This window comes from Chiloscyllium plagiosum, unplaced genomic scaffold (genome assembly GCF_037043375.1).
Source record: "Chiloscyllium plagiosum isolate Xiang-an unplaced genomic scaffold, Cpla_swu_hap1 HiC_scaffold_8, whole genome shotgun sequence".
NCBI lineage: Eukaryota > Metazoa > Chordata > Chondrichthyes > Orectolobiformes > Hemiscylliidae > Chiloscyllium > Chiloscyllium plagiosum.
In genome coordinates, this window is record NW_028270146.1 from 107086343 (window position 1) to 107108375 (window position 22033).

The following is a 22033-nucleotide window of genomic DNA, read 5'->3' on the forward strand; positions in this document are numbered from 1 at the left end:
AATTGAAAGGTATTGATTGGAATTATTTGCTCAGTGACTGTGATTAATGTCAGTCTCCGTAGATCATAAAAGTGTCACTGGAGGATTTGCCTCTTATTATTTAGGGACTCAGTTCAATGTGCTACCCCATAGTATCAGTGACAGAGTTATTGATAGCACGAAAAGGGATCAATAGTTCCAGAGAGACGGGAAGGAGAAATCAAAATCTGAGAACATTAGGCTGGAATGTTCCAACAATGGATCAGAATCTGAGAACAATCGACTGGAATGTTCCAACAATTGATGAGAAGCTGAGAACTATAGATTGGCATGTTCCACCAATGGACAGGACATTTTCCACAGGTCTTTACTGGCTTTCTCAACCTTGGATGTCTTTCGAATGGCGGATCCATGATGTACTAATAGTTATTCAAGGTGCTTACTATCCCATCCTCGCTATAGTTGGTGTTCCGGGTAAGTCAATCTATCCGCCTATTAAACCAGGCTAAACTGAATTGCTGCTCATGTCATTAAAAATTTGGAAAGGGGTCAGTCAACGTGTTTAGTTCCAAGCAAAAATTCTATTCCTTACCAATTATAACTAGCAAATTACTATTTGCAAATTACTCACCAATATGCGAAGAACAGAAATGTCCTCACACTCCATAATCATTTTTGTCCTGCATAGATTTACATATCCATGTCTTCTCCACTCACCAATCCTGTCCAGATCCTCCATGATGCTATCCCAGTTTCCTCCTTATCCTCAGTGCTGTAAAATCTGCGTACAACTATTTCAAATTCCTTCCAATCATTCTTCTGTGACAAAATAATTGTATTGAGATGTTTAACTTGTTTGCGGCACAGAATCTGCCAATGCATGGTGTTCAAGCCATTAATGTGGAGGTAAAGAATAATCTGTTGATAGTTCACGATGGAAATTGATTGCATTGAAATGAAGCTATTATAAATTGTTGTGTAAAAAATGCGCATCTGTTTGACTCATGTCCTTTTGAGAAGACAATATGTCATCCTTCCCTAGTCAGCTCTCCTGTGACTGCAAACCCACAGCAATGTCTTTTACTCTTTACTGTCCTATGGAACAGCTGAACCAGCCACTTAGTTCAAGATAGGCAGAATATGCTGACCTGATCCAGGCGGCACACATCCCTTTAAAGAACAAAAGGAAAGTTAGCTTCCTTTCTATGCGCGGTTCCCATATTCCTCCAACTCATTACCATCCAGGTAAGCGGCTGTTCCTTAATTCAAACACATTTTTTGTAATTGTGTCTCTTCTCGAGACTGATGATTGTCTACATAGACACTTCTGGTGCTGGCTTTATTGATGTTGACCTGCCGATGTAAGGTAATTTTAAATTCTACCTCAGTCCTAGTGCATAAAGAAGTAATGGCTTTTTATGGACCAAGAAAGAAACGGACATGGCAAAGTGATGAAAAAGAACTATTGTGATCAACCCTGAGAGTATTGTTGAGGCAGTATTTGGAGGGTTGTGGACATATTTTTCTCCTTTATAAGGAATGAGTTCCTTACCTCGGAAAGAGAGCAAACGGGTTTCACCGCTCAAATCCCTGGGATGATGGTAAAATAAAGGGTGAGTGAAGATTAATCTTTGGCGCTGTGAGAGAGTAAGTGGTATTTGCATTGAAATTTGAGGGGGGATGGATAATCACTCATTCTGTCCTGAACTCCCTCTGTAATGTAAAATTGTTTGACTTTGAACATTATTTGTGACACTGAATGTGCGAAGTATATTTCAACTGCATGTTTATCCCAGCAACGCTGACTGAACGATTTTGTAAGGTGATGAGATGAATTGTATTGCACATTCTTTAACTTGAAAAGTTTTGCAATGCACACTTACATATTATACGTGCGAAAAGATTTAAAAGTCCTGAAACAGAGAGACAGTAATGGTAATATCTCAGAGATAGCATCGCTAGGTATAGTACAAATAGGGTTTGTGCATCCAAGACATTTTTGAACAACCAAACGGCCGTGAAATCTGAAAGATTCACACTCGTGATACAGAATTTTAGATAGACTAACTGCCTCTGAGGACGTCCCTTGTACCCCACCACAACTCCGCATGTCGAATGAGAGAAGAAGAAATCCAGTCTTTGAATGAACTCTCCCCACATTAATATTACGTGTTACTGTGGATCCTGCACTGAACATCATGCTATCCACAATCCTTACAAAAGCCACAATACCTTCATTCAAAACAACTGAACTATTCCAAGCAGCCTCTGAGCTCCATGAAGTTCATGGGTCGGTTTTCTCTGAGGTGGAAGTAATCTCCTTGAGTCTATGAGTGTTCTCTCTGCTCCATTGGTTTTCATGTTAGAGCATCGATAACACATTCTTGTGTATGTTTCTCGAGGAGACAAATGGCCTCTTCCCGTCCACATGGTACAGGTTCAAGAGCCTGATTGGGCTCAATGAGTTCCTGTTTAACAGTTAGATATACCAATCAGACTCCTTTGCTTCTTATCTAACGTGTGGTATGACTGAATGGTCTGTCCCTCTTCTTGTTCTGTAGTTTCCATGTGCTGAATGGTTTCCACATATTCGTGCGCAATCAGCTTGAGGTGCTGAATGAGCTCCTCTTTTTACTTTGGAAGTATGCAGTGTCGGGCAGCACTATTACATGAATGTTACCATCACTTTAACAGCACAGGCCCGAATTTTGTCCCGGACTTACTGCATAATGTCTCAGGAACTGAGCGGGAAAAATTGTTCTGAACATTGTGTGATCTTCTGTGAACATCACCACTTCTGATTTTATAATGGGCTAGTGAGATGTGGGTGGGGTGGGGGTGATGGAGGTAGACATGTCGAAGCAGGCTAACTTGAAGATTTCATGAAGAGATGTTCTGGGACTGAGAGGATTGTCGGCCACCAACCACAAACATTTTCCTTTGTGCTCTGAAAGATCCCAACCACTGGGTAGTTTACACCTGCCTCCGATTAATTTTAAATTGGTCGGCACTCCCGATGAAATCATCAGTCAAATACGGCCTTGAGATCAGGGCCAATCACTTTTACCGAGCCCCTGTGTTCTTCTCTTTTGTTCAAATCGATAACTGATGGCGTATGTACAGGAACTGTTTTCTTCTCACAGAGGATAATGAATGTTAGGAAGTGTCTGGTCTAGAGAATAAAGGGAGCGAGATCACTGAAAGTATTTTAAAAAGAGGTAGATGGAGTTTTGACCTGTCACAAGGTTGAGGGCTATGAAGAACTGGACATTAAAGAGGAGTTAATACCAAAAGTAGACCAGCCATGATCTCATTCAATGTCAAGGCAGGCTTGACCGTCTGAATTACCTTTTCTGTTCCTTTTATTGTCATGTTCCGTAATTGAAAATAAATTATGTTTGAAACTTGCCTGGAGGTTCTGTTATTGAACGTTGCAGACACAGAGAGCAAATTATTTTGAGAGTCAACTCAGAGTGAGGTGTTTGGAGTTGTGATCACAGTGTATCTGTTTCTACAAGTTTACCAACAAATGTTGAAGAGGGACGACATGCTTGAAGGACTGAACGAAATCCTTTGTTCCTGTGGACCAGGCATTTGGAACAAATGGCTTCCATATGCTCTGGTGCAGGATGTTTGAGGGCCTGAATGGAACATAGGAAAATAAGACTGAGGAGCAGGAGTGGATCATTACACATTTTGTCATTGCTCTTCCAGGCACCAAGATTGTGGCTGACTGATCTGATTGTGGTCTGAGCATTAATTTTCAGTCTGTCAGCCATTTGTCTACATTCACTGGCCTGTCAACTGATTACTAAATATATATTTGAACAAATGTATACACTCAGGCACCATAACCATTTGGGAAAGGGAACTTCCACTTGAGCAGCCCTTAAGAAATTCTCAATCGTGTACTCGCAAAGTTTGGAGAGTCACTGATTGTTTTACCAAACCAATACCTCCACTCGTTCCAACAAACTTTAAATGTAACAGTTTAGTGATATGGCCAATGATGCACGTCTCAGACTGGGTCATTGTCGACAAATATGTGTAATTAGGAGAACATGAGGACTGCAGATGCTGGAGACCAGAGTTGAAAAGTGTGGTGCTGGAAAAGCACAGCAGGCCAGGCAGCATCCGAGGAGAAGGAGAATCGGCGTTTCAGGCATAAGCCCTTCTTCACGAATGAGGCTGGTGTGTCAAGAGGACTGAGATAAAAGGTAAGGGGGGAGTTTGGGGGATCGGCGCTGGGAATACGATAGGTGGAAGGAGGTGAGTGTGAGGGTGATAGGCCGGAGAGGGGGTGGGGGCGGAGAGGTCTGGAAGAAGATTCAGTTGTTACAGCGTGGTATTGCAGTTTACATTCCCTCATCTATGGATTAGTTATTTTTCATAAGATAGCATTGTCGAACCGCGCTGCTGCCTATCCGCTTCTGACTTCTGTAAACAGTATGCGATGTGGCAATCAGTGTAATCAACTATCAGCTTAGCATTTTATAATACTTATATAAACCAGTGCCAATCTGCGACTCTTGGAAGAGAGAGCCTAGCATATTACTCCCTGGTCCCTCTCTGACTCCCCTATGATATATCGTAAAACATATTTTGTCAATACTCAAGGTCTGCATCCAACCACACGGGATGAATGTTGATTTTTGAAGCTTCCTCATTTCTTCTCCCACCCCACCTTATCTCAGTCCCAACCCCGGATTCAGCACCGCCGTCTTGACCTTCAATCTTCTTCCCCACCTCTCCGCCCCCACCCCCTCTCCGGCCTATCATCCTCACACTCACCTTCTTCCACCCATCGTATTCCCAGCGCCCCTCCCCAAAATTTCCCCCTACCTTTTATCTCACCCTAGCTCCCTGATTGTTTGCCTTAAATCCCTCATCCCATTTCGACCTATGTCGTTAGCACCTATGCGGGCCACAACTTGGGACTGCTCCCCTCTCCCTCGAGGATCCCAAAAACATGATCTGAGACATCATGACACCTGGTACATGGGATAAAACAGGCCAACCGCGAGTCTGTCTCGTTTCCACACAATCTCCTATCTCTCCTCCAATGCTGGATTCCCCAATGACTAACGACCTGCTCCTCGTCCCCCCTTACCTGCTGAAAAACAGTAGCAGACTCTGTGTCAGAGACCTATACCCCCATGGGTTACCCTTGTTAAGTAACCGCCCCAAAAGTATCCGAAAGAGTATACTTGTTATTGCGGGGACCGGCCTCAGGGGCTCAATGTACTATCTGCTGGTTCCCTTTTCGTTCTCTGACAGTAACCCAGCTACCTTCTCCCTGTACCTAACATGTGACTACCTCCCTGTAACTTCTCTCTGTAATGTTCTTCGCCTCCCAAATAATTCGAAGTTCATCCAGCTCCAGCTCCATTTCCCTAACGTGGTTTTCAAGGGGCTGAAGTTGAGTGTACGTCCTGCAGAGCAATCAGCAGGGACACTATTGCTGACTCTAACTTCCCACTTTCAACAGGAGGAGCATCCAACTGCCTTAACTGTCATTCCCACTGTTCTAAATTCCCATATAACCTATTGAAAAAAAAGTAATGTTATCAATCCAGAGCACAGTTTTTTTTTGGTTTGAGGAGGGGGATGAGTGGATGATACCAGAAGAGTAGTGTTTTGGGTAATGCAACTGCACAGATATATTACTACACTTGTACAGCCTTGCTGTGTCTGCTCCTGTTCAGCGTGCATTCCGTCTATACATGAGGTATGTTCTTTAAGTGCTCACATAGATTTTCGGCAGCATCCTGGTCGCTAGTCCTACTCTTCCTGCTGCACCTTGGCTCCAACCTACCCCAGTCCCAGTTCTTAACCAGGACAACATCTCCAGGTTCGACAGCTGTCTCCCTCAAAGATAGGTTTGGTGTACCTGCGAATGTAAACTTTGATGAGCTTTGTTTAACTTATGCAGATATTTTCCCAGCTTTTTATGACTATTTTAGCGGTAATATCTTTCTTTGGGATGGCTTAGATTTATCCACTAAATGTACCTCGTTTTACTAGACAATATTCATAACAATGTATTCAAGGTAGTTCTACACAATCAAGCTGTCGACAAGTAAAAGACTGACCAGGCAAGGGTGCAATTCCAGAGCTGCAGGGCATCCCTTTTCCAGCGTTCGTCTTTATACAGATCAAACGTGCTTCAATTCTATTTTAGCAGAAGAAGAATTCTTACAGCGTGGGGACAGGTCCTTCGGCCGAACAAGTCCACACTGACCCTCTGACCACTATCCTATCCAAACCCATTCCCCTCCTTCAGTTTACGCCTGACTAATGCAGTGAATCTGTACACTATGGGCAACTTAGCAGTGCTAAATCACCTAACTGCATATCTTTGGATTGTGGGATGAAATCGGGACAGCCGGAGGAAACTCACACAAACTCCGGGAGAATGTGCAAGCTCTACACAGTTAGCTGGTTCTGAAAATGTAGGTTGAGTCTCCAACTGGATCAGGCCAAGACTCCAAACATCACTGGCCCCAGTATCGAGACCGCACTGGGCCTTGTCACAAGATGGCACTGGGCCCAGTATCGAGACAGCGCTGTGCTATGTCTCTAGACCAGACCTGTTCAAGTCGACTCCCCACACTAGGTGCAGTCCTCAGACTACACTGGTCAAGTATCTGCACCGTACTGTGCCAAGTCTCCCGGCTGGACAAGGTCATGTCTCTAGACTGCAACAGCTACTTCTCCAGATCGTCTCAGTCCCAGACACCAGGCTGCACTACACTAAGTCTCCAGACCACACCAGGCTGAGTGTCCAGACTACTCCAGTAACAGCCTCCAGGATGCAATAGGACGAATCTCCAGACCGCATCGGATTCAATCTCCACACCATAGCAAGCTGACTCAACAGATTGCACTGGGCCGAGGTTCCAGACTACACCAGTCGTGCCTTCAGACTGCACTAGGCAGAGCTGACACACCATACCAGACTCCTGGCTCAAACTCCAGACAACACTGGGTGAGTTTCCAGAATGCACTGAGCTCCGTCTAGAAGTTGCACTGGGCAGAGTGTCTGGACTGGACAAGGCCGAGACTACAGATTACACCGGACACAATCTCCAGACTGCACCGGGCCCAGATTCCAGACCACACCACACCCAGACGCTAGGCCTCACTGGGCCAAGTCTCCAGACTGTTATGCCCGAGTCCTCAGACCGCACCTGGCCCTGTCTCCAGAGCACGCTAGTCCCAGTTTGAAGACTGAATCGGGCCCAATTTCCAGACCACAACCGTGCCCATCTCCAGACTGCACCAGGCCCAGATTCCAGACTGCACCTGGCTGAGTCTACAAGCCACACACAGCCAATCCTCCAGCTCACACTGGGCCAGTCTACAGACTGCAACGTGGATAGTTTTCAGACTGCACAGGACCTAATCTGCCAATCACGCTTGGCCCATTCTACAGATGGCATCAGGCACATTCGCCAGGACGTACCAGACCGAGTCTCTAGACTGTTCTGCGTCCAGTCTCCATATAGCGTTGGCCTAGTCTTCGGACTGCATGTGGACCAGTCAACAGCTATCACCAGGACCAATCTCCAGACTGCACCAGGCCGAATCTCCAAACCGCACCAGACCCAGTCTTCAGTCGATGCCTGACCCACTCTCCTGACTGCACTTTTCCCAATCTCCAGACCGCACTGGGTCCAGTCTCAGGACCACACTGGGCGATATCACCGAAACGGACCCGTCCAGATATCCAGACAGCCAGTCTCTGGACTACATTGGGCTGTGTCTCCAGACTGCACTCTGACGAGTCTCTAGACTATACCGTGCGAGTCTTCAGACTGCACCCAGCAGAATGTCCAGACCACACAGGATCATTCTACACACAATACCCGGCTGAGTCTCCAATTGCATTGGGCCCCGGATTCCAAACTGACACAAGTACCCAGTCTTCTCACCAGACTGGGCTGGGCCTCCAGGCTGCACTGGGCCCAGTCAGCCGACAGCACTGGGCTTAGTCGATAGACACATAGGCCGAGTCTCCAGACTGCAACGGGCCCAGTCTTCAGACTGCACTGCGCAAGGTTCCCAGACTGCATCAGACCCAGTCTCCAGACCAAACTAGGCAAGTCTCCAGACTGAAACAGGCCGAGTCTCCAGATTGCACTAGGTTGAGTCTCCGGACCACACCGTATCATTCCCTAGACCTCACCGGGCCGAGTCTCCAGACTGCACTGGGCCCAGTATCCATAACGGCCCAGACCCAGTCTCCAAAACACACCAAGATGAAACTCCAGATCGCGCTGGATCGTGTCTTTTGACTGCACCGGGCCAATTTTCCAAACCGCACACGGGGCTGTGTCACTGGCAGCTGTCTCTTGACTGGAATGGCTCGCTCTTGTCCCAGTCTCTGGACTGCAGCAGACTGGCATGCATCTCCAGACCACACATTGGGCTGTGTTACCAGACCGCACTGGGCCCAGTCTCCAAACCGTATCAAGCCCAGTCATCAGAATGCATTGGAATGGGCCATGTCTCAAGACCATGCCGGACACATTCGCCAGACTCCACTGGGCCGAGTATCCAGGCCACAACCATGCCCAGTCTGCAGATTGCACCGGCCCAGATTTCAGACCACACCTGATCCATTACCTTGGCCGCAACTGACTGATTTTCTAGCCCACACTGGGCCCAATCTCCAGACTGTAACATGTTCAGTTTCCAGACTGGGCAGGATGCAGTCTCCAGATGGAGCCGTGCCAAGTCTCCAGATAACATCGGGTCCAGTCTCAAAACCGCACCATTCCCAGTCACCAGACCAAGCAGGCCAAATCTTCAGAAGGCTCCAGGGCCAGTCAACCAAACTCTGTCTGGCCCAGGCACTGGACTGCACATGGCCGAGTCTCAAGATGCACTGGGCCAAATCATCACAATTGACCCGGCTGGGTGTCCTCACCACCACTCTCTGGACCACAACGGCCATCGTCTCCTAAATGCACGAGTCAGAGTTTCCAGACTGAACTGGGCCCAGTCTCCAGACCACACCGGGGCTAGCCCCCAGACCACACAGGGCCCAGTATCCAGACTGCAGGTAATGGAGTTTCCAGATTGAAGCGAGAACAGTCTCCAGAACACACCAGGCACAGTCAACAGACCATACTGGGCCTAGGTCTCTAGACCGCACCAGGCCAAGTCTTCAGAGGACGGCAGACCCAGGCTCCTCACCAGACTGAACGGAGTCTGCAGAGCTTAGAGGGACAAAGCTCCACACTATGCGTTGCTGGATCATCAGAATACACCAGGACAAGTCTCAAGACGCAATGGGCTCAGTCTCCAGACTGGATTAGGCCAGGTCTCCACACTGCCCCGTGTTGAGACTCCAGGCCACACCAGGCCTAGTCTTTCGACTGCATTGTGCCGCGTCTCCAACCAGGACTTTCCCCAGTCTCCAGAGTGCGCCTTACCCAGTCTCCAGACTGCAGTGAGCCCAGTATCCAGACAGCGTTAGGCCCAGTCTCCAGACTGCAAGGTGCTGCCTTACCAGAATTGGGCCAAGTCTTCCAATGGCACTGGCCTTAGTTTCCAGGCCACTCAGCACCAGGCCCAGTCTCCAGACCAAACCAGGCACAGTCTTTAGACTGAAGGGAACGGAGTTTCCAGAGTGAAGCGGGAACAGTCTTCTGACAGTAGCAGGCCCAGTCTCCAGACTGGACTATACTGAGTCACCAACGCACACTGGGCCCAGTCTCCAGACTGCACGAGATGAGTCTCCAGACCATACGAGGCCGAGTCGAGGCTGCAGATTACATGAAGTCCAGACTCCAGAGCACACCGAGCCATGTCTAAGGACCACACTGGTCTGTGTCTCCAGACTGCACCGGGCCCAGTTCCCAGACGGAACGGTGGCCAGTCTCTTGACCTCACCGGTACTAGTTTCCATACCGCATCTGGCTGAATCTCCAGACCACAGTGGGCCCAGTCTCAAGACCGTGCCGCATCCAGCCTCCATATTACACTCATCCCAGTCTGCAGACTGCAGCAGACTGAGCCTCCAGACTATACGAGGCTGAATGTCAATATTGTAAGAGGAAGAATCTCCAGACTGCACTGCGATGATTCTCCAGATTGCACCACTCCCAATCTCCAGACCACACTAGGCCCAGTCTCCAGATCACACCGGACCCTGCCTCCAGACCGGTTCAGGCACAGTCTGCACACTGCACTGGGCTGAGATTCCAGACTGCATAAGACCCAATCTCCAGACCACACCAGGACCTGTCTCCAGACTGAATTGAGACGACTCTCCAGACAGCACACTCTCCAGTCTTCAGATCGCGCCTTACACAGTCTTCAGACTGTGCTGGGTCAGATTTCAGACCACACCAGGCGTGTTTCCAGACCGCACTGGGCCCAGTCACCACACAGCACCAGGCCAAATCTCCAAACCACACTGGGTCAAGGCTCCAGACTGTATTGGGCTGAGTCTCCAGACAGCACCTTCCCTAGTCTCCAGACTGCATTTTACACAGTCTCCAGATTCCAGTAGGCTCAGTCTCCAGACAGCGTCAGGCCCAGCCTCCAGAGTGCACGTTGCTGCCTCACCAGAATGCATTAGCTCAATCGTCCAATGGCACCGGGCCTCGTTTCCAGGTCACACCGGAACCAGTGTCCAGACAGCACCGTGCAAAGGCTCCAGATTGCACAGTGCACAGTGTACAGACGGCACCAGGCACAGTCTCGAGAATGCACCGGGCCAACTCTCCAGTCTCGACCGGGCCAATACTCCAGATTACTACGGGCCCAGTCTCCAGACTACACCGGGCTCAGTCTCCAAGCAATTCCGGACATAGATTCCAGCGTGCACCAGGCCTAGAAACCCGACTGCACTAGACAGAGTCTCCAAAACGCAGTGGGCTCAGTCTCTAGACTGCACTGGGCCCAGTCTCAGGACCACACCTGGCCAAGTCTCCAGACTACAGATTGTCCAATTACTGGACCAGACTGGGCTGAAACTCTAGACCACAATGGGTGCAGTCCACAGAAAACCTCGGGCTGAGTCTTCAGACTGAACGTGTCTGAGTCTCCAGACCACACCAGGTCCAGTCTCCAGTTCATGCCAGACCGAGTGTCCAGACCACACTGGACCCTGTCTCTAGTTTCCAGTCTGCATTGGGCCGAGTGTCCAGACAGCACAATCTCAAGTCTCCAGAGCACATCGGGTCCAGTCTCCAGACCGCATCTGACAAGACTCCATACTGCACAGGCTACAGTCTCGACACTGCACTTGGACGAATACCCAGACTGGAGCAGGTGAGGCTGCAGACTGCAACAGGCTCAGTCTCGTGACTGCGCTGTTCCCAGAGTGCACGTTGCTGCCTCACCAGAATGCACCAGCCCGAACTGGGCCAAGTCTCCAGACTGCTCTAGACCCTGTCTCCGGAATGTGCTGGTCCCAGTCTCCAGACTGGACCGGGCCCAGTCTCCAGAGGAGCCTAGGCCCAGTCTCCACACCACTCCGGGGCGAGACCCCAGAAAGCACTGGGCCATGTCTCCAGATTACGGCGGGCCCAGTATCCAGACGACACCAATCCCAGTCTGCAGATTGCAATGGGCAAAATCTCTAGGTCGGACCCAGCCCAGCCTCCAGACTACGCCAGGCCCATCCTCAGACGGCACCTGGCCCAGTCTTCATTCCGTCCCGGACCAAGTCTCCAGACCACACTGGGCCCAGTACCCAGACCACACTGGACCCATTCTCCAGACCACACTGGGCCGAGTCTCCAGACTGCATCGGCCCCACTATCCAGTGCAGCCCAGACCAATTTTCCACACTGCAACGGGCTAAGACATCAGACTACACGTTGATGTATTTCCATACCACACTGGGTCATGTCTCCACATCACACAGGGCCCGGTATCCAGAAATCACCAGGCTTCAAAACTCACGGCATTTCCTCCCCTTGAGGACTCCAGTCTTCAAGTCAACTTCTGATCCCGGGCTCGATTCCTCTCCGAGTAACAGTGTAAAGTTAGAATTTTGGTGAGAATCCCTTCAGAAAACAGAGAAGAAACGAAAAAGATAAAATGAGCGCTCGGAGCAGAGACGCTCCAGCTGGAAGATTCCGTCTGGCCCGCCGTCTAAAGGACATTTCAGGGCTGCTTGATTTTTCAATTAATTATTTTTAAGACTTGTAGCTTTGTCCATTCCTACGCAATGCTCCCCCTGAAGTATTTAGAGAACAAGATGCACACACCTCTTGCTAGACTGTATCATGCCATAGTTTGTTTCAAGAATTTATAATCCATTCTCACGGCAATTTGGGACAGTACTTCAAAAAACATTGAAATTGTGAGAAAGTGAAATATAATTCATCTCAAACTCTTCAAATGTGCTTCACTCAGAGTAGCCTGTATTGTATAAAACTGTAGCTCTGTGGTCTGCATAACTCCCATTGCTAGACAGATATCTAGTCAAGGTATATGGATTAATGCATGGCTGTGATCTGCATAGCTCCTGATGCTGGACAGATATCCATTCCCGGTTTATAGATCAATGCGCTGCTGTGGTCTGCATAGCTCCAAGTGCTGGATAGATATCATGTCTGGGTTTATAGATCAATGCACTGCTGTGGTCTGCATAACTACAAGTGCTGGACGGATATCTAGTCCAGGTTTAGAGATCAATGCACTGCTGTGGACTGCACAGCTTTCCAGGCTGGACAGATATATAGTCCGTGTTTGTAGATCAATGCACTGCTGTGGTCTGCATAGCTCTCTGTGCTGGACAGCTCTGAAGTCCGAGTTTATAGATCAACGCACTCCTGTGGACGACGGAATTTTCCAATCACGACTGATTGCTGGGTTGGAACGAGTAGAGCTTGGTCTGCACAGTGCTCTGTGCTGAACAGATATGGTGGCTTTATGGTGTGTGGCCTGCTTCTGTGAGGTGGATTGATAATGAGATTTAACGAACCATTTTATTTGATCTGGTAATGCCTTGATGTTATGCTCTCATTTTTGTGATTCTACGCTCCAGCACACACTCCAGTGGTGTTGCAGACTAACGATGCACGTACATCATGATGGAGAGTACCGTTTGTCCTGGAAGCAGACTCAATATCTTTATTCAGAAACAGGAAGGCGTTTTCATCATCTTCAGGTCTCCAAATAAAAAGAAAGGATAGTGTATCGGATAAAAGTCATCCTTTTGATACATAGCTCAAAACACCCTCCCTCCCACATTCCCCAGTGCCAACCAACCACCTAAAAATATTCAGTGTGTCCTGAGAGCAATGGGACCACTGGGAACATCAGGGAGCGGACCATCAGGGAGGTCTTGCAATACATATAATGTCTGAACGGGTCAGAGTGATCCCTCCAGTACACACTGTATCACTAAGTCCTGTAATCTCACTCCACTTGTGTAATATAATGGGTGACACGGTGGCTCAGTGGTGGGCAGCATGATGGCTCAGTGGTTAGCACCGTTGTCTCACAGCACTAGGAACCCAGGTTTGATTCTGGCCTCAGGCGACTGTCTGTGTGGAGTTTGCACATGCTCACCATGTCTGCGTGGGTTTCCTCCAGGTACTCTGGTTTCTTCCCTCAGTTCTTAAATGTGCAGGTTAGGTGAATTGCCCATTCTAAACTTCTCCTCGTATTCAGTGATGTATAAGTTGGGTGGGTTCATCAGGGGTAAATGCAGCGTAATGGGGAATGCATCGGGGAGAGCTCATTCTTGGAGGGTCGGTGTGAATTTGTTGGACTGATGGGCCTGTATCCACACTGTAGGGATTCCATATGGCCTTTCATTCTTCCTAAATAATTCACCGGTTAACTGTTTTCCGTGTGATATTCCATCTGTCAAGTTGTTGCCTATTGCTTATCCAGTTGCATAGTCTCTACCTCCTCTTGATAACTCAATTTCCTGTCTACCTTAGTGTTATTGACTAATGTAATTGGAATACATTTATCCCATGTACATAAAAAATTGATATGCGAGGACCCAGCAATGGTCACTGTGTCACAATACTCATTACTTCCTGTTGAACTAATAAAGGTTAATTTATCTATGCTTCTGGCTCAGTAAAAAATCCTCCCGTATTCCTGCGTAGCAGCTTTGAAAGGCTGAACATTCACTTTCATTTCCTGTGTAACAGGCATGAAAGCTGAAAGATTTTCTCCAATTCCTGAATAACAGTCTGGAATGGCCGAAAGGTACTCATTCTATTCCTGTTTAAAACTCTTGATGGGCTGAATAGCCTGCTTCAATATAGGTGTACTTGTGAATGGTGCTGAACATTTTGGAACCATCAGTGAACAGCCCACTTCTGACTTTCTGATACGGGGAAGGTCAATTGATGCTGCACCTTCTGATAGTCCACAGTGCCTCATGGATGCCCAGTTTCCATTTGCTCCTGCCTTTAGAAGTATGTCCCACTTCACAGGAGGTGGTATCACAAAACGCAGTGGGCAGCATTTTCAATATGAGGCTGAGACCTTCCCACTACCAGGACTGCGTGATGGCTGCTCCTACAAATTTGGTTAGGGACAGATTCATCTGCGACAAGAGGTTTGGTGAGAATGTTTTCCTCTTGTTGGTTCTCCCATCACTTCCCACAGTCTGGCTGCTCTGTATTTAAGGCCTCTCCCTGCTCAGTCAGTGGAGCCCTGTGGGACACTCTTGGTGATAGACATTCAAGTTCCAGACCCAGAGTACGTTTAGTTTCCTTGCCATCTCCAGTGCTTCCTTCGATTTGTTTATAACATCGAGGTTTCTGAGTTATCACTGACGGATGGTGTCTAGGGCAGTGGGTGTCCATCATCAGGAGATATCTTGGCCATCTGCGACATGTTACTATGACGTTTCCCGGTGTCTGGAATCAATGTTGGGGAATTCCAGGGCATCTCCTTCCGCGACTGCAAACCACGGTGGCCCCATGGTGGGTCTGTCCTACCAAAAGGAGAGGATATACCCAGGGATGATGATGGGATTTCATGAAATATTACAAATCCGACATGATTTTGTGAGTATGACAATATGAGACTGTTTTCTGACCGCGTCAATATGAGGAAAAAGATAACAATGGAGCAGGGAATAGAGGTTTAAAAAAAGCTGAATGAAAGACATTCTGAGTGTGTTTTGTATTCTCAAAACAATAAGTAAATCACTGCATATATTGAGGGAAATAGACATGACTTAACGGCATTATAGAGACTTGGTTACAGGATAACCAACATTAGGAAATGAATATCAAGAACAGTTTACACCTGCAAGTGTAAGACCGAACTGAAAAGGGGTTGGGCGAAGATATCTGACGAAGTGATGTCATTTGTATGTTTATAAAAGAGGATCTTATATCAAGCAATTGAGATAATATCTTATTCATACTGTTTTTGTGTACAATGTGCAGGTTGAGTGGAGTTTGGGGAGAGAATCCACCGTGAGTCTGAGTGAGTCGCACAAAACTCAATGGGCAGAAGGTCCTTTGTGATCTGCGACTTTATGATTCTATCACATTCTGTTCCCGGCATTTCCCGGAATATTCGAAAACTGACATTCTCCAGAGCAATCTGCACCCGACCTTCTCTGGAGCAATCCGTACCCAACATCCATAGAATCACGACAGTGTAGAAACCGGCAATTAGGCCCAACAAGCAAATACTAACCCTCTGATGAGTAATTGCCCTGACCCAAACCCTTATCCTTTATTCTACATTGAAGCCTGACTAATGTACCGAGCTTACACATCCCTGAACACTATCGGCAATTTAGCATGGCCATCCACATAAACTGCACATTTTGGATTTCGGGAAGAAACCAGAGCACCTGGAGCAAACCCACATCACATGGTGTGAATGTGCAAACTCCACACAGACAGATGCGCAAGCCTGTAATCGAACCCTATCCCTGGCGCTGTGAGGCAGCAGTGGTAACCGCTGAGCCAATTTACCAGACATTACCTAGGGCTATGGCAGTGGCGGATCAATGGGTTATGATATTGAGGCATATTCCCATTGTTCATTGGAAACAGTTTTATTTCCAAGTGGCCATTATTTGTGAACGGTCGGAGTTAATTGAATAAAAGATAATATCACGATGGAAGATATCCCGTTGCAAGAAGAAGCCGACACTGCTTCAAAGATCCCTAAAGCAGTTAAAGGGGTGGACACAAGTTCCGGCGTTAAAATTTCATCAACGGCAGAGGATCGAGTATAATTTACACCAAAAGACAGAAATTTACATATTCTGTTTGTCTCCAAAGAGTATTTGAGAGAATCATGCAGATTGCAACGTTTTCACCCTCCATGTGAGGAACTGGAACGAAGTGACCTGTGTCTGGTCTCAAGTGATTGAGTGTGTTGGAATGCTCTCGAAACCATCTGTTCTTATGGATTTTTCTCTGTGTGTTTTTTGGGGCGGGAGGTTTTCTTGTATTTTATGACACATTATTGTCAGTAATGCAGACCTTCCCAATTGTTATTTTAGCTCCAATTATTTTAATAAATCCCTGAATACAGTGACACATTTGAAAATCTCACTGAGTCCTCAATAAAACTGGTCACTTTGCCTCCAGGCTGATGGATAATGTGTTTGTTTTCCTTCCCCACAGTTAACGTAGTGACGATCTATGTCCTGTTTTATAAAGATTGTGGATTGTCTCCATGTGTCAGACGTTATTTGGGGGCCATGGCAGTGGCAGATCTGCTGGTCATCATCCTCGACCTGATATTGAGACACATTCCCATTGTTTTTGAGGAAACGTTTTATTTCCTGAAGACCATCCCTGTGTGTAATATCCACGCCGTCCTGCTTTATGCAGCCACTGACTGTTCTGTCTGGTTCACCGTCGCTTTCACCTTTGATCGATTTGTGGCAATTTGTTACCAGAAGCTGAAAAGTAAATATTGCAATGAGAAAACAACGGCTGTGGTTCTGGGAGCAGTGACTGCCCTGAGTTGTTTAAAGAACATTTTCTGGTATTTTATGCTCACAGCTCGGTATCAGCTGGGGAACCTGCCCTGGTTTTGTGAGGGAATAGAAAACGTTCTATCCTCTCGTGTCTGGGCCATAATCGAGTTCCTCCACCACATTCTAACCCCGGGTGTCCCATTTCTCCTGATTCTGCTCCTCAATGTTCTCACTGTCAGACACATTTTAGTGACCAGCAGAGCCCGCAGGAGACTCCGAGCTAACACCAATGGGGACACTCAGTCTGACACAGAAATGAAAAACCGAAAAAAATCCATCATTTTACTGTTTGTGATCTCAGCCAATTTCATCCTGTTATGGTCAACGTTAATGGTGTATTGTATATGGGAACGGATGTATAATATTGGGTTTGATTATGTGTATCTCCATCCCTTTGTGCAGGAATTGGACTTCATGCTGCAGCTCCTCAGTTGCTGCACAAACACAGCGATTTATGCCGTGACCCAGACTAAGTTCAGACAGCAGCTGAAGAATGTGGTGAAATATCCCTTTACCCAAATTAATCAAGCAATCAAGTTCACTCATTAATCAGCGCATCCGGGATATTCTCATTTCCATTCAAATTTTCAGCTTGTCACTATGGTAACGGACTGAGGGTAGCCCTGGTTTTTCCAATCTTATCCCATAGACAATAGACAATAGGTACAGGAGTAGGCCATTCTGCCCTTCGAGCCTGCACCACCATTCAATATGATCATGGCTGATTATCCTTAATCAGTATCCTGTTCCTGCCTTATCCCCATAACCCTTGATTCCACGATCCTTGAGAGCTCTATCCAACTCTTTCTTAAATGAATCCAGAGACTGGGCCGCCATTGCCCTCTGGGGCAATGCATTCCACACAGCCACCATTTTCTGGGTGAAGAAGTTTCTCGTCATCTCTGTCACAAATGGTCTACCCGTATTTTAAGCTGTGTCCTCTGGTTCAGCACTCACCCATCAGCGGAAACATGTTTCCTGCCTCCAGAGTGTCCAATCCTTTAATAATCTTATATATCTCAATCAGATCCCCTCTCAGTCTTCTAAACCCAAGGGTATACAAGCCCTGTCGCAACAGTCTTTCAGTGTAAGGTAGTCCCACCATTCTAGGAATTGACCTCGTGAACCTATGCTGCACTCCCTCAATAGCCAGAATGTCTTTCCTCAAATTTGGAGACCAGAACTGCACATAATATTCCAGGTGTGGTCTCACCAGGGCCCTGTACAGCTGCAGAAGAACCTCTTTGCTTCTATACTCAATCCCTCTTGTTATGAAGACCAACATGCGATTAGCCTTCTTCACTACCTGCTGTACCTGCATGCTTACCTTCATTGACTGGTGTACAAGAACACCCAGATCTCTTTATACTGCCCCTTTACCAAAATTGATTCCGTTTAGGTAGTAAACTGCCTTCCTGTTCTTGCCACCAAAGCGGATAACCATACATTTATCCACATTAAACTGCATCTACCATGCATCTGACCACTCACCTAACTTGTCCAGGTGACCCTGTAATCTCCTAATGTCCTCCTTACATTTCACCGTGCCACCCAGCTTAGTATCATCAGCAAATTTGCTAATGTTAGTACTAATACCATCTTCTATATCATTAAGATATATTGTAAAAAGCTGCAGTCCCAGCACTGATCCCTGCGGTATCCACTGGTCACTGCCTGCCATTCAGAAATGGAGTCGTTTATCACTACTCTTTGTTTCCTGTCAGCCAACCAACTTTCAATCCAAGTTAGTACTTTGCCCCCAATACCATGCGCCCTAATTTTGCTCACTAGCCTCCTATGTGGTACTTTATCAAAAGTTTTCTGAAAGCCCAGGTACACTACACATACTGGATCTCCCTCGTCCATCTTCAATGTTTCTCTCAATTCATGAGCCAGTGAGAAAAGTCATCATCCCACTGACTGTATCTATCACTTTAATTTGTAAACAATGAAAATATTCGTTAAAAAGTGCCAAGCAATGGAGTGAATGAAATCGATATTTGTCTTTTTGTTTAGAAAGCTGAGTTGAAGAAAGACAGACTCAGCCCCAAGTCCTGGTCCTCATTGAAGAGGAGCTGAGCTGAGGAGAATGGAGTTTCAGTCAATCTGTCTTTGCACTCACCTCTGGTTCACTCACGGTGGGGTCTATTGGGGTGGTGTGACAAAAGGGGAGTGTGTTGGAGAGAGAGCCTGGCGGTGGGTCAAGTGTTTGTCAGAGTGAGTGTGACGGTGGGTGTGTGTGTGGGAAGTGAACATGATGGTGAGGGAGTGAGCGTGATGGAAGTAGAGAAGAGCGAGAGAGCAGAATGGTAGGTGAGTGAGCGGTGGAGTGAGTGTGACAATGAGGGAGTGTGTGGGTGGTGAAAATGATGGTAAGGGTGTGAGGGTGATGTTGAGTCAGTGTGCAAGGAAGTGAGGGTGATGGTGTGGTAGTGTGCAAAGGAGTAAGTGTGGCAGTGGGGGAGTGTGCAGGGAAATGAGCATGGCAGTAATGGAGTGCGCGAAGCAGTGAGTGTGATGATGGGGGAGTGTGCAGGGCAGTGCATGTGACAGTGGGGAAGTGTGCAGGGCATTGTGTGTAACAGTAGGGAGTGTACAGGGGAGTAAGTGTGACAATGGTGCAGTGTGCAGAGTTATGAGCGTGATCGTGGTGGAGTATGCAGGAGAGTGTGCATGACGGTGTGGGGTTGTGCAGAGGTGGGAACGTGAAAGTGAGGGACTGGGCTTGGGAGTGATTATGACGGTGGGAAAGTGAGCAGTGGAGTGAGCGTGAGTATGGGGGAATGTGAGTGTGAGGCAGTTATCGTGACAGTGGTGGAGTGAGTATGAGGAATGAGTATGATATTGGGGGATTTAGCGGCACAGTGAGTGTGATGGTGGGGGAGTTTGTGGAGAATGGATATGCCAGTGAGTGAGTGAATTTGATGGTGGGATAGCATGAAGAGGAGTGAACATGATTGGCGTATTTATGGGGAAGCAAGCATTACGTTGATGGAATGAATGAGGGAGTGAACATGACGGTGGGTGAGTGAGCGTGATGGCGTGTGAGTGAACAAGCAAGTGAGTGTGATAGTGTGGGAGAGTGCAGAGGTGTGAAAACACGATGGGAGCACTGTGCGGGGAAGTGAGCATGATGGTCGGCGATTGAGCAAGCGTGTGAGCATGACTGTAGGGGGTTGTGCAGAATAGTGAAAGTGACAGTGGGAGAGTGTGTGCGAGAGTGAGCATGATTCTGAAGGAGTGATTGTGACGGGGCAGCATGATAGTGGTGGAGTGAGAGTGAGAGCGTTCAGGGTGAAAGTGAGGAAGTGGGTTTGAGGCCGCCTTGGTGATGGTGATGAACTGAGTGTGTGAGTGTCAGAGTTACAGTGACAGACTGAGTGTGTGGGGTCAAGGTGACAGTAACTGAGTGAGTGTGAGGCGTGTGAGGGTGACACTAACATTTGAGTGTGAGCTGTTCAGGATGAAAATGACAGCGTGAGGGGGAAGCTGTAAAATTATGGTGATGGAATGAGAATGGGGGTCAGGGTAATAGTGACGGAGTGAGACTGCGAGAGTCAGGGTGATGGCGATGGGTTAATGTGAGGATTTCAGTGTGATGCTAGTGGAGTGAGTGTGAGCTGTTCAGGGTGCAGCTGGCAGGGTGAGTGTGAGGATGTCAGGGTGGCGGAGATGGAATGAGTGTGAGGTTGTCAGGGTGACAGTAATCGACAGAGTATCATGCAGTCAGAGGAACAGCGATGAAGCAAGGGTGGGAGTATCAGATTGATGGTAAAGGAGTGAGTGTGGGATTGACCATGTGATAGTAATAGAGTGAGTTTGCTGGGGTCATGGTGTCAGTGAAGGGTTAAATGTGATGACTTCAGTGTGACATTAACTAGTGAGTGTGAGCTGTTCAGGGGACGGTTACAGAGTATGTGAGGGGGTCAGGGGCTCAGGGTGACAGTGGGGGAGTAAGTGTGAGATCATCAGGGTGACAATAACGCAATGAGTGTGAGGGGTTAAGGGTGACAGTGACGGGGTAAGTGTCAAGACTCAGTGTGAGTCTGAGTGAGTGTGAGTTATTCTGGGAGACGGTGACAGGGTGAGTCTGAGGGAATCAGGGTGAAAGTGATGTGGTGAGTGTGAGGGGATCAGCGTAACAGTGATGGAGTGAGTGTGTGAGGGTCAAGGATGACAGTGTGAGTGCTTTAGGGTGACACTGACGCAGTGAGTGCATGGCGGTCAGGATAATGATGACAGAGTGACTTTAAGAGGTCATGGTAGCGGTGACGGACTGAGTGAGAGTGTGAAAGGGTTACGGTGACGGGGTGAGTGCGAGGGCTTCAGATTGATATTTTCAGAGTCAGTGTGAGTTGGTCAGCGTGACTGTGATGGATTGAGTGTGAGGAGGTCAGTGTTCCCTTGACGGAGTGCGTGTGTGATGGTCAGGTTGACTGTGACAGGATGAATCTGATGGGATCAGGGTGACGGGCAAAATAATTTCTCCACCAATGCAACTCACTATCTTTAAGACGATCACACACCTCCCTTCACAGCATAAGTGCTGTCCCTTCAAACTTCATTTGAGCTCAGAAATGTTGGCTTTCTCTCTCTGTGGATGCTGCTTATCCCGTTCTGATCTTCTGCATTGGTTGTTTTCAGTGTATACTGCATTGTGACTTCAAACAAAATTACCTTCTGTCACCATCACTATGTCAATAATATGCAACTATGTTCCTCACAGCACTGTGGGTGCCCCAACACCCATGGACTGTAAGCGTTCAAACAGGCAGCTCCCCTCTACTTTCTAATCAGCAGTTATGGTTGGGTAATAAATGCTGCAGAACCTGAAACAGTTACATCACATGAATGAATAAAATGTAACAGGAGTGATATTTCACTGTCATTGAGCATTTATAAATGATATTGCTGGGAAAATGTACGCAAAACAGTTAATATTGCTTATCTTTCAGAAGTGTCAATCCCGTTGTCTTTCAGAAGTGTCAATACAAAGCCGTTTCCCTCTTTTGTGCAATGAACTTGTGTTATTCTAGTGAAAGTGCAATGGCAGATTCATGTGAATAAATACTGTAACTGAATCATCATCGTAACTAAATTTTAAAT

General features: G+C 47.4%; 1 protein-coding gene across 1 annotated transcript; it reads left to right on the forward strand.

Moving 5' to 3' along the window:
- Positions 1-203: 203 nt before the first annotated feature.
- LOC148149485 (putative G protein-coupled receptor 139) lies at positions 204-17476 on the forward strand. Its single transcript, XM_087989500.1, has 2 exons — positions 204-453; positions 16569-17476. Exons 1-2 carry the CDS (start codon positions 237-239, stop codon positions 17474-17476), a joined length of 1125 nt encoding a protein of 374 aa, XP_087845626.1. The 5' UTR covers positions 204-236.
- Positions 17477-22033: the final 4557 nt, after the last annotated feature.